The following is a 14,235-nucleotide window of genomic DNA, read 5'->3' as shown; positions in this document are numbered from 1 at the left end:
GTATAAATGAAGAAACAAATGATAAGATCCAGCATTTTCCTGAAGATGATGAAAATAGCAAACTGTGCCTGGAAAGCAAATACATTATAAAGAGTTGTTATACATCAAGTTAAAGTAACAAAGGAGAAGCGACTAGTGGTGTCAAATTTAAATGAACTTTATGTAGCTTTCATAAATGCTCATCCTGAATGTAAAATTGGAACGTCAAAGTTTTGTGATCTTCACACTAAGTGGTGTATTTAGGCTGGCTCCTCAGGAACACACTCCGTATGTGTTTGTTTATATCATCAATCGGAAGAGAAAATGCCTAACACTGTTACCTTCAAACAGTGGGTCACAAACAACAGGGCTGAAATGGCAACAGTGGTTAAATCTCAGGTAGAGTACTTTGTACCTTTAATTGATATCTTAGAAAATCTCGAAGTCACCACTATGTTTCTGAAATCTAAAGCAACTTTCTGAAGGACAAAAAAGCACAACTTTTTGATACTGTATGCCTACTCCTAGCTGATTTTGCAGAAAACTTTACATTTGTGGTTCAGGATGAAACACTAGGGTACCAGTAGGTCAATGAGCAGGTAGTAGAGCCTAAGTGAGAAAGATGAAGTTTACAGTTCAAATGGCTCTGAGCACTATGGGACTTAACTTCTGAGGTCATCAGTTAAGGACATCACACACATCCATGCCCGAGGCAGGATTCGAACCTGTGACAGTAGCGGTCGCGCGGTTCCAGACTGTAGCGCCTAGAACCGGCTGGCCATCGCGGCCGGTGAAGTTTACAGTTCTTAAATTTGCATTCAAAGCAACTACTTGGAGCACAACATTTTGGTTGTCCATGTGTGGATTACATAAAAGACAAGATTGAGAAGCTCATATACTTTTCAGATGGATGTGGTAGTCAATACAACATCAAAAAGAATTTTTCAAATCTTTGCAACCACTCAGTAGATTTCAGATTGGAGGCCAAATGGCATTTTTTGCCTCCTGCCATGGTAAAAATGCATGCAATGGCGTAGGGGATACAACAAAATGTGACATGAGTAAAGCCAGTCAACAAAGAACGATCACAGACCAAATTCTTACAATAGAGGACATGTATGCCGTTTGGCAAGGATATTAAAAGTATCACCTATTTTTTCATTAAGAAAGAAGGGGTAGTTCTTTATCTCAAAACAACACTGCAAACTAGATTTCAAAACTGTATAGCAATAAATGGAACAAGGCAACTCCACGAATTCCCTGGCACTAAAGGAAGCAATTCGATACTATGTAATACCAGAAAGGCCGTGTTTGGCATCTTGTCGTCAGTCTTGTGACTCACTCTGAGGATGGCTGGACGATACGCAGCTGAAATTTTATTTGTGCGGCTGCATGCCCAAAATTTAATGAACTACCAGAAACAGAAATTTACTAAGGCCATTGTGTAACACTGAATGACAGTGGCATGCGTGTATGATGGACAATGGTGGCTTGCATAGGTTGAAAGAATAAGTTTGGAAAACAATTATGTTTTCGTGCATTTTTACCACCCTGCTTGCCCCAGAATGTTTCATTCAAGAAATCTACTAGTGACAAAGTTTGGATACCAAAGAAAAATTTATTAAGAAAGCTTTCGGTGCTTGAACTTACACCAGCAACTGGGATGTCTTATTCTACATCACAAAAGCTGTCTGAAGAAATGTGTTCTTAACAATCACCACTAGGATTAGGAAGCACCACATCTCTTAAGTATGTTAATTCAAAATATTTATTTTAAATTCATCAAGACAATATAAATGTTTAATTCAGTAACTTTTCTAGTATTTTCATTTAATTCAGTACCTTAACTTCAATAATAACTGATTACATCGAGCCAATATCGTGCATGAATTAGGCTAAGATCAATTGTAACTTGAACTATTTCCTCGTTTTCAAAAATTCATATATTTGTTCACAGTCAAATAACAATGCTGAAATTTTTACACTACTCTGCTATCTTATAGGTGTACAAAATGTACAAAACTCAAAAGCCAGTCAAATTTTTATATTCAGACCCACCAGAGCTCACTAGCCCCAAACTTTACAAAAAATAAAGGTTTTCAAATTTCAAAAATTTATAGAAAATTAAGGAAACATTTGTCATTGTTCTACTCTATATAAGGCCAGTAGTTTGTGAAACAAAAACAAAATACACTCTGAGGAATAACTCCTTATTTTTGGGTTTAAAAAGTGGATTTTCTAAATTTTCAATACCAAACTTTGGAGATCATTTTCACCAGTTATTTTTGAATTCAAGGTATTTTGGGTATTATACAATGTTATAGAGCAGACTTTTCTAAAGACAAACATGTCAATTGCAATGCTGTTGCTAAACCCAGTGCAGAAAAATTCAAATTAACACATATATCTCAAAATTTAAAAACCATCGTGCACTTAAAAATAAAAATGGCCCCCATATAGCAAATGGAGCGAGATAAAATCTTTTTAAAAAGCGTTTTTAACTTCTCAATTATAGGACAATTAAAGAGAGAGAGAATTTTAAAATGGTCAAGCAACCAACTTAAAAATGGAATGACTTTACTTGGATTGACCCATCTGTTATGTGGCACGATGCCACTGACCTACCGCAGCAATGACAGGATCATAATGTAACAACTGTGGGCCACCTGTCGAACGGATTGTGTATTACAACAGTTTTCATTTGACTGCCTCTTACATAATCCACACCCCATCCAACCAAAACCACTGGATCCATTTCCACCAAACTTGGTACACACATTACTTGCTGTCTGGAAAGAACTATTGTGGGATTAACAACAACCTACCTCTCAATGGCATGGGGCTGAAAAATAAGCGTGGCTCTGTAGGGGCGAGAACCAGCAAGCTCCTCTTGAGGTGTGGGTGTTAATGTGGAGATAGATGAAGGGGAAAAGAGGATGGACAGGAGTGGGGGGGGGGGGGGGGGGAGGAAGCAGCAGATTGATTTTATAGAATTGGAATAAACATATACCTGGGCAACACTGGGTACTCAGCTAGTCATTTCATAATATTTTAAAATTGAAGGTCAAAACAGAGTACACAACAAAGGCTGACAGGATACTAGGTAGATACTCGTGAGAGAGGTGTTTTGCATCCATATTCCAGTGGCATTTTTTTCTCCTCCACCTCAATCGTCAATGATATTCCAATGTAGAGGGACTTCCACCACTGCCGTATGCAAGACCGTGACTCCTTAAACCACGCGGCACATCAAAATACAAGAGAAAAAATGTGGAGTTAATATCACATTTGGAACAGAAAGCTTCTTATGCTGTTAAATCCTTTAACACACTGCAGTCAAACTTCCACTGCAAACCTCACTTGACAACACGCAGCAACAGTGGCTCATAAAGCGGTTTAACTGAAGTGTCCGACACCGCGTCATCAACTCTCAACTGACACTACCCATCCTAACCTAGACCTCGGTCTATATTACAAATTAGTGTGCCACCACGAACAACATAATAAAAGATAATACAGACGAAAAGAGTATTGTCAGTGTTGTGTTCTCTTTCCGTTGAAGCACGCACGATATCACATCGTCATTATGTTGTGGCAAGAAGCCGTCATCCAGTATCGGTACATTTAGTTGATCCCATAACGCCTTGCACTTTTTCCTTATGATTACTGCATAGCTCCTCAGCAACCCAGGATTCAGTTTTTTGTAATATTTTATGATTATGTATAACACGCTAGTGAGCTAACCAATCTGAACAAATTACAACTCAATTAACCTATAAGCTCTTCATTTTACTGACATTCTTAAAAAAGCACGTTATTACCACAACCTATTACACAACTGTACCGTAACAAAAGCCATGACCACTTCTTCCACGTGATGTTACCTTGTAATTATCTTTCTAACTGATATATTTGTTACATAACATTAAAAGGAAAGTTACAATGAAAACGCTGGCACTCTCCGCTCTTAGACAACCATGTGATATTTATCTCAGTATGTGTTAATACATGAATCCATATTTATAAAAAGTAATTATAAAAGCCCTTCTATGTTAAAAAAGAAATCTAAGACGTATGGGTCATTCCATGCCAAGTGGTCTAAACCTTCCCACCATCATGTCTCCAATTTTCTTCAAATTTTATCTGTAGCACTAGTCAAGTGCTAAATTAAGTTTCTCAAGATTTCAAGCCTCTAGCTGCAATACTTGCTGATCTACACCCCCTTGTCTGAAGGGTAGTAAGTTCGCATGCGCGCGACATCAGACAAAATGCCATTTTTGGGGTCTCATAAAATTGAAACCAATTCATAAGAATGGTTAGTAAGATGAGACCCTGTACAGTTTTTTGTGCTGATTCAAACGAAATTAATTATAAGATTACTGATGCAAAATCCGGTCAAACAAGTCGACTCAAAGTGTACCCCTAATTCTGTCGTGACTTAATGCGACAAATTTTGACCAATATTCAGACTGCAATAATTTCCTTGCAGATAAAGATATGGACTTGAACTTTTTACCAAGTCTTATCTTTGTGCTGGACATAATACAGCTGGATTTCCAACTACCCAGGCTTTATAGTCGCCTTGCAAAATCTCTTCAAATTTGGCAGTGTCAGCGCAAATGGCTTTATTTACCAAAGTTCAAAGCCCATTACTACAAAATAGTCAGCCTGGATTTAATTGTGAATAGTATCATCTGAAAGAGAAACTCTTGCTCTACGAGATGGATATATTTTTCTATTGCAACGCTTCCATTAAGTGCTTATTTACTCAGGTCAAAGTATCTTATATTTTGTGTGCGCAGTGCCCTGCGTTGGTCCATGATGGCTGAGCCATTACTGGTTATCACAATAAAACCAGCATCCCCATCGCCATAGGGGCCACGCCCGATAGCCATGCAGTAACAGCCACGGGTGGGTATCTTTACTGCAGGTTCCCAAGCCTGATTACAGGGTGTCTTTACCACAGGATCCCAAGCCTGATTGTGGGTTTCTTTATGCAGGTTCCCAAGCCTGTCTTCCTCAGTTACTTCATCATTCTGGAAGCATCGTTGATTTGCAAGAGAATGCTTTCAGGAAAACTGTATTGCCGACCAGATGATGTCACTGATGGAGCTGGAATAACACCAATGATAAGTTGTTCTGGAATCCAGCAAGTATCACGTCTTAAGGGCCAATAAAATGAACTTGCAGGACCATGAGGATGCATAAAGCTTATGAAAGCATCTTTCTGTTCGACTGAGATTTCAACGATGTTTCCAATCCACCATTTCTTTTCATAAATGCAAGCAACATACTGCCCAGGCTGAAGATCCATGACTTGAACTACTACTTCAGCAGCACTAATTTTGGCCAAAAAAGATGTCGCATCATTAGAAACTCTACTGACCTTAATTGTCGTCATATCAATGGGCAAAAAATGGTGGTTTTCTCTTGTGCCAGCTAGAGTGTGCCCTTGCAGGAATCTTTCTTCTTGAGAAGCTTTTTCTTCTTCAACTTCCTCTTTGCTGATGAAAAAGAATTTGATTCCATTGATATTATCATTGCAGAAGTTGAAAAGATCTTTGGGTGTTAGAATCTGGTTTTCATATGGACGTTGCAAACTTGCTCTTGCTGCCAACCGTTTTGTTGTGCCTCCAATGCCATCACAAGGCGACTTTCCATGGCTTGTTCCAAAGAAATTCCATTCTGCTGTTATTTCAAAATCTTCTTTGTGATAGCATAAGTTGAGAAAATTCTTGAAATTCTTATATTGTGCAGCTGAACCATCACTGAAGTAGTGGATGTGGCTTATTTTGGAAAATTGCATCTTCAGGTAATTGATTACTTTTCCAATGTAAACATGGACAGTAATCGTATCGTGTCGAAGGCAGTCACTAATAACACAAAGATTCACACATTGCACCTCTTCGTTTTCACAGTAGTAGACTACAAATGGATGAACTGTTGCTTGACTGTTTTCCCAGTGAAAGCCTTGCACTGCATCTTGAACAATAAATGAATAGTTTTCAGCAAAATCCATTAGTATTATGAATTCGCCTTCTTTCAAATCAGTTTTGAGAGCTTTCAGGTGCTGGCTTTGATGCTTGGCAATGTAGTGATGACAAGACAGGTTCCAAATTTTTGCTGCAATATCTTCAACATACTCTTCTGTTGAAAGCTGCTTTGTTTCTAAAGTATCCCTGTCGGTATGAATCCATTGTTTGTACTCAATCAGTTCTTCAGGGTCATTATCTTCAAAATATGTTGCAATAACTGCTTCTACACCTTCTGGACCAGGGCAGTTTTCACAACGATGAAGCATACAATCCTTGTTTTCCAAGCTGCAAACAGCTTTGCTAAGAATTTCCTTGTAGTCTTCATTGATTGATGCACCAGTGAGCATAAGCTTGACATTTTGGTGTATTGTACAGACACAAACTGAGTGCATTCCAGCAGAGCCAACTGTAACACACCATTTTGGTCTAAGCTCGCAAAACTTTGAGAAGCCAATTTCTGGTCCATTTTGCTTCTGATAAGACACGTACATTTCCTTCAAATTGCAAAGCAACAACCGCTTTTGCTTGTACACCTTTGTTCCTGAAATTCTCACAGGCACACAGTCTTTCTTCCCTGGACAAAGTCTGCTGAATTCGTCATCTTGAAAAAAGTCATGTACTTTCTGAACAACTTCATCTGAAAGCTTCCTTCCTTGCCGATTTGCTGGAAAAGCTAGAATACCTTGCTCATTCTTCAGTTTTCTCGCTTGCTTTACCATTCTTTCTGATACATTAAATGCTGTTGTCGTATCTTTAATTGTCCAGCTTCTTGGAACCAAGGTCAATATTTGAACTTTTGTCCTACGATTTGACACTTTACATTTTTCTTTCAACTCTTCTATAAGATTATCAAGATCTGCACAATTATTGCATGGGCGACTTTTACTTGAACTTGGCTGTTCATCGTAATTGATTCCTACAGCAGCAGCAATTTGATTCCCAATTAAACTTTGTGCATCCAAGATCTTTCTTTTTGCATAGCTTTGCTTATCTCTTTTACTTAGTTGTCTTCTTTTCAATGGTGAAGCACCAATAAATGATAAACTTTTGTTGATGGCTGGTTCAGTTTCATCCGTTGTGAAATCTTGTTCAGATTGGGTTGATAGTGATGATGAATCTTCTAGCTTTTGGTTCAGTGCCGACATGCAGCGAGGGCAAAGCTTCTGACCAGGTTTTATATCAATCACTTCTTTTTTCTTTAACAGGCAAAGTTTGGCAGCTGTTTCATTATCAAGCAGTCTAAGTCCAGCTTTTACATTGTGATTCCTCTTCTTGAATGGATTGCAACATTTCTTTTGCATCGCTTGATATTCATGTAGGAAGAGGGCTTCATGGTGGAAGCAAATGATGGAATTTTCGTCAAGTTTGGCTTCTGAACGCGAAACAAGCAATTTCTGGTCACATTCTGTGAAATCACTAAACGCTTTGAATCCAGTCTTCTTAGCATAGAAGATAACATGGCACTTCGATGCAGCAGCATCTTTTCCAATTGAACAGGGGGCCAACGATTCTTCTTCTTCATTAACTTCTGACATCTCTCACTGGCCAATCACTGAATAAAACACGAATGAAATATCCAATTATATCAGTAATTCTAAGCGACTATTAAGATTCAAATTCCTAGAAATGAAGAAAAATTAGTGCATCGCGCATACAAAATATAACAACTTTGATGTGAGTTAATGAGTACTTAATGGTCGCGTTGCAAAAAAAACAAATGTCAGTCTTGTAGAGCAAGAGTTTCTCTTTTAGGTGATACTATTCACAAGCAGATTCAGGCCAACTATTTTTTAGTAATTGGCTTGAAACTTTGGTAAATTTTACCGTTTGTGCTGACACTGCCTAATTTGAAGAGATACTGCAGGGCGACCATATGGCCTGGATCATTGCAAATCCGGCTGCATTATGTCTAGCACAAGCATGAAGCTTGGCCAAAAGTTCAAGTCCATATCTTCAACTGCAAGGAAATCATTGCAGTCTTAATATTGGTCAAAATTTGTCGCGTTGTGTCACGACAAATTTTGAAGTATACTTTGAGTCGAGTTATTTGACCGGGGTTTGCATGAGTAATGTTATACATAATTTCGTTGGAATCAGCAAAAAAAACTGTACAGGGTCGCATCTTACTAACCATTCTTATGAATTAGTTTCGATTTTATTAGACTCCAAATATGACATTTTTTTTATGTTGCATGCACACGGACTAAGTACACTTCAGACAAGGGGGTCTAGATCAGCAGCTATTGCAGCTAGAGGCCTGAAATCTTGGGAAACTTACTTCAACACTTGACTAAAGCTACAGTTAAAATTTGACGAAAATTGGAGACCATGATGGTGGGAACTTTTTTCAGTTTTAGACCACTTGGTGTGGAATGACCCGTATGACAAATCCTGACACAGTTGCAATCTTAATCGAACAAAAGGATTTGACAGTTCATGAAAACCAAAGAGCAATAACAGAAACACACGAACACAGCAAAAAGAGTCTTGTACGTTAAAAGGTGTGCACATCAAACCAAAGACATACAACTTGTCAATTGTTGGCATGATAAAATGCCAGTAGGTGAATAACACATTCTCCAAGATTTGCTGTTTCATTGGCTCATAACACACATGTTTATATTTATTACTACCACAGGGTACAATAAGTGATATCCTACAGCTACTCTCAGGAATAGTTACATTCATATGCACCAGTTATTCAATAACAACAATTTCAATTACACATTAACCTACCAATCAGACACACACACACACACACACACACTTTAAAAGCAGGAAAGTAAACAAGGCAGCTAACACACACATAAAAAACAGTGACTGGGAAACATACCTTCATTATCAGATGCTGGTGCAACTCTGAAGCTGTTAACTGGGAATGATCGCTGGAGATCGATTTTCGGTCGTTTACTTGAACGGTATTCACTAACTGTCTCTGTGTCAGAGTCTTGATCATCCGAGTTTGCCTTATCATCTTCATTTGATGAAACAAACCACTTACTTAACCAAGAAGACTGGGGAATGAAGCTTGTAACACGTGATGCTACTTTTCTCACAAAAGACTGAAATGATGAAAAACATATTAATGGGTTTTTGACAGAGTACACAGCTAGCACTATCAATTATAAACACTGGACATTCACAAATTTGAATAATTAACACAGTAGCTACTTATTACGGTATAATCCTAAACCGGAGACTGAACTTCAGTGAATAACACCAATCTATATTCAAACGACGCACTGGTACCAGTTCATAACAGCAAGTTGCATAACAAAATCGGACCAAGTATTGCCTCAAGCACTGAACACCGTACTGTTGTTGTATGCTTACACATCAAAGACATGGACACACTAATTACTCCCACATTTAGCTCGGAGACGTACGAAATCATGTAGTTATTCACTATCCAGCGCTGTTTCCCCCTGAATATAAATTCCTGAATATTCCATGTAGTACACTTTCCTATTTCATCATTAGGCGCGAACTCCCGTAACAAGTATGTACTTACGTTAGATACATCATACGGCTTGGAAGAATGTGACTTCTTGCTCCTTGCGCTATTGCCTCCTTTCGCCATACTTTGTTTCTTGAAAACAAAAACATTTACTCTACTTATTACTTTACACCATCGAATTTCCTGTCAACTAACCCAACAACGACAATGAATATGGCGGCACCTGCGTAACTAGCCGTTGGTTGGTCTTTACACGTGATACTCCATGGAATTAGAATGCAATTGACGAACAAATGACAATCAACAACTATCATCGCCTTCTTTATTTCAAATTTTTTTAGTTGAGAAGAAAATGAAGACGTGAACACTAACGGCAAAGTTGAATGAGTTTTATAAAGAGTAATGCGCTTCTCTTTGTGATGAAATATCTCAGTATATTCCATCGAAATACACAAATTAAAAAACTGAGCTAAGCTAGTTACTTTACGCAAACGCAATTTTTGTAAACGTTCACTCGTCGCGCTTTAACATCTTGGTCGCCTATAAATAACGAAATCGTATTGTGGACAAGCAAATCACTCTTCAAAAACATAGTAATTGTAGACATCAGCTACCTGGACCGGAATTTAATTGCAGTTGAAGAACTTCGCTTCAATTTACAGGTATAGGATCTTCTGACCGTAAAAATAGCTAGTTAGTTGCGAAGTGGGGAATCAAGTTGAGCATTCTAAAAGACAATGTCCCACTCGAAGCATTAAACAGCACAGTTCCATCAGATCCCAGCAGCCCGCTTTTTCGATTGCCTTGTCTCTCCTACACAAATACCTTATTGTGGGACTATGCTGGTGCCTGGTAATATGGGTCATTTTCTTGGGCAGTTCTTAATTTTTTTCTCATCTAGCTCGTTATTTATTTTACACTACTGGTGCCCACTTAGGCGTATAAAAACACAACTTACCACGTTATTAGCTGAAGCAATAACGAAGGAACTGCTATGGGCTCGCAATTGAAAACATCAGTGGAATAGTACAAGACAAGGTTATTTGCGGTTGGCGCAATTTATACATAGGCGCGCCTGCTCGATGTTAATGTACGTTAATTTTATCGCTGTTAAAATAAACTGAGATTAAACTGTGTTTTGCTCATAACTGTTTACGTTGGAAAAATGAAAACGGCTATTATATTACATTACATTAATACTTCTTCCATAGACCTTAAATGCGACTTTTCGTACTAATGTGGAACGTCTCAGTTTAACATAAGCTTTCATTACACAATATATATTTTTTCCAGTTACTACCTCATGTCTAAAAATTCATCTATTCAGTAGAAGTTGTTGTCATTCAGAAATTCTTTTAATTTGTTTTCAAATGTTGATTGGCTCTCTGTCAGACTTTGGATGTCATTTGGCAAATAACCAAAGATTTTTGTGGTAGCATATTCACCCCTTTCTGTGCCAAAGCGAGATTTAACCCAGGATAGTGAAGATCATCCATTCTTCTAGTGTTCTAGCTATGCACTTTGCTGTTATTTTTTAATTGGGATACGTTATTAATACCAAATTAAGTAATATCTATTTCGAAGGTACGGTGACTACCGAGAGTTTCTTAAATAAATGTCCGCAAGATGATATTGGGTGGGCTCCAGCTATTATGCTGATTACACGCTTTTGTGCAATAAGTACGTTTTATCTTATTGATGAATTACCCCAAAATTTGGTGCCATATAAGAAGCAATGAATAAAATTAGGCATAGTAGGCTAATATACTGATATGTAATCACCAAAATTTGGAATAACACTAATAGTTTCAATAGCTGAACCTAACCATTTCAGCAGAACATCAATCTCTTTCTTCCAGTTCAATTACTCATCAATTCACACACCCAGAAATTTTGAATATTATACCTTAGCAACAGTCTTCTTTTCAAAGTCTATAGTTACCAATGGTGTTATATCATTTACTCTACAGAACTGTATATGCTGCGTTTTCTCAAAATTTATGGGAGCCCATTTTCAGAGAACAAATAAATAATTTTCTGAAATACATTGTTTACTATTTCCTCAGATAATTCTTGTTTGCCGAGTATGATTACTATACTTCTATCACCAGCAAAAAGAACTACCTTCACATCTTTATGAATACAGAGTGGCAAGTTATTAATATATATTAAGACCAATAAGGGACCTAAGACTGAATACTGTGGGACACCATTCTTGATACCTCTCCAGATACAGGACTGGGCTGATTTTTACAGACTATCTGTACTGTTCATTTCAACCTTCCACAATCTTCCAACTAAATATGAATTAAACCCCCTATTGTTTACTCGTGTACAAAGTACACCTTGCACCCACTTGTGTACGAAAAACGGCACATTCGCTTGTGGGTTGAAGGAGCATCAGTTGTTATATAACATAATCACATTTTATTGCTTATAAACAAAGTTTAAATGTTGGAAGGCTTACTTGAGTATTAAGCCATTGTTTATAAAATTTACACCACTGCAAATTTCATATGAAACGATAAAAGAAAATTATTTTCAATGGCATTGTATAGATAAGAGAGCTACATTAGCAGGAAATACTGAACAAATTGAGTTTCTGTTCCACCTGGAAAAGAGCAGATAAATTCCTCTTAGGTTAATACATGAAATATATTTCCAGCAGAAGAGGAGTGTAATTATTTTCTGTAACCAAATTACCAGAAACAAACTTTATACAATTATCAACATACACAGAACACCACTTGTTGATAAGACTGTTTATGTGGTCAAGTTGGAACTCTCTGGTTGAAGTTTAATGAATTTTAAGATTAGGGATTTATATAATTCTGATTGTTATATACAGCATATAAAACTACAGTAATATAAATGATATGGTAAAGCTATAGATATTTTGGTAAACATGAGAAAAGATTCCCAAAAACCATTTCTAATATTTGCCATAAATGTGTTAAATTAGTTATGTATCACATATCCCATTGAGAAAAAGCTGTGGGATGTGGAAAGAGTTTTGTATAATTTAAGTGCAACATAGCGAAATGATTTAAAATTACAAAATAATATCCTATTACAGTAGCAATTCCAGTTTCAGTATGACCTAAACCATCAAATTTAAAAGTTCATATGGTATAGATCATCAATGGTTAAAAATTGGTTCTTTATTTATTTCATCAATTTGATCATACCAGCAATGCAAATATATAACATGTCATTGGACTACATGGAAAACTACAATACATAATTAAAAATATATTTAGGTACACTGTAGTACATATCTGGTTTTGAAACCTCTGATCACCACCACAATAGAATAAAAGAATAAATCATTTTAAATGTAAGGATATTTTTCTATGGAATGCAGTTTGGATTGAAACTTAATATACAGTACAGTGGAAATATTGTTTACCTCTTAATAAATAATCTTTTTCAAGCTATTGTAGTAAGAGGTAAGAGTATTTATAATATGATGACAGTATTACACTAGTATGTGTACATGAGAGAAGGAGGTACATATTGTTGTTCATTATGCTACATCATGTATGTAAGTGGGCAGAATTAGTGTCAGTCTAACGACTATTCTGACGAACTGTCGGATAGTGGGACAAGTAGAGTGTGTGTGTCTTTATATATATATATATATATATATATATATATATATATATATATATATAGGGTGAGTCACCTAACATTACCGCTGGATATATTTCGTAAACCACATCAAATACTGACGAACCGATAGCACAGACCGAACGTGAGGAGAGGGGCTAGTGTAATTGGTTAATACAAACCATAAAAAAATGCATAGAAGTATGTTTTTTAACACAAACCTACGTTTTTTTAAATGGGACCCCATTAGTTTTGTTAGCACATCTGAACATATAAACAAATACGTAATCAGTGCCGTTTGTCACATTGTAAAATGGTAATTACATCCGGAGATATTGTAACCTAAACTTGACGCGTGAGCTCCACTCCTCCACTGTTCGATCGTGTGTATCAGAGAGCACCGAATTATGTAGAGATCCAAAGGGAATGGTGATGGACCTTAGGTACAGTAGAGACTGGAACAGCACATTATGTCCACATGCTAACACCTTTTTATTGGTCTTTTTCACTGACGCACATGTACATTACCATGAAGGGTGAGGTTTTTAATTATGAAGTGGAATTTAATTATGAAGTGGAATTGAGTGTGTCCCTACATGTCAGGCCAATAGATGTTCAATGTGGTGGCCATCATTTGCTGCACACAATTGCAATCTCTGGCGTAATGAATGTCGTACACGCCGCAGTACATCTGGTGTAATGTCGCCGCAGGCTGCCACAATACGTTGTTTCATATCCTCTGGGGTTGTAGGCACATCACGGTACACATTCTGCTTTAACGTTTCCCACAGAAAGAAGTCCAGAGGTGTAGATCAGGAGAACGGGCTGGCCAATTTATGCGTCCTCCACGTCCTATGAAACGCCCGTCGAACATCCTGTCAAGGGTCAGCCTAGTGTTAATTGCGGAATGTGCAAATGCACCATCATGCTGATACCACATACGTCGACGCGTTTCCAGTGGGACATTTTCGAGCAACGTTGGCATATCATTCTGTAGAAACGCGATGTACGTTGCAGCTGTTTGGGCCCCTGCAGTGAAGTGAGGACCAATGAGGTGGTCACCAATGCTTTCGCACCATACATTTACAGTCCACGGTCACTGTCGCTCTACCTGTCTGAGCCAGCGAGGATTGTCCACGGACCAGTAATGCATGT

At 37.5% G+C, this 14,235-nt stretch overlaps 1 protein-coding gene across 1 annotated transcript in view; it reads right to left on the bottom strand.

The window, feature by feature from the left end:
- The window catches only part of LOC126483190 (nuclear pore complex protein Nup153), a 104,701-nt gene extending 94,980 nt beyond the window's left edge, over positions 1 to 9,721 (bottom strand). The window contains exons 1-2 of the mRNA XM_050106597.1: positions 9,526 to 9,721; positions 8,848 to 9,076 (exon numbers count right to left, since the gene is read on the bottom strand). Coding sequence (XP_049962554.1) covers positions 8,848 to 9,076; positions 9,526 to 9,594 — 298 coding nt within the window. The 5' untranslated portion in view covers positions 9,595 to 9,721. The remainder of the gene's footprint in view (positions 1 to 8,847; positions 9,077 to 9,525) is intronic.
- Positions 9,722 to 14,235: the final 4,514 nt, after the last annotated feature.

This window comes from Schistocerca serialis, chromosome 1 (assembly GCF_023864345.2).
Source record: "Schistocerca serialis cubense isolate TAMUIC-IGC-003099 chromosome 1, iqSchSeri2.2, whole genome shotgun sequence".
Lineage (NCBI taxonomy): Eukaryota > Metazoa > Arthropoda > Insecta > Orthoptera > Acrididae > Schistocerca > Schistocerca serialis.
The sequence above is the reverse complement of the archived record's forward strand: the minus strand, read 5'-3'. Positions and strand labels throughout refer to the sequence as shown.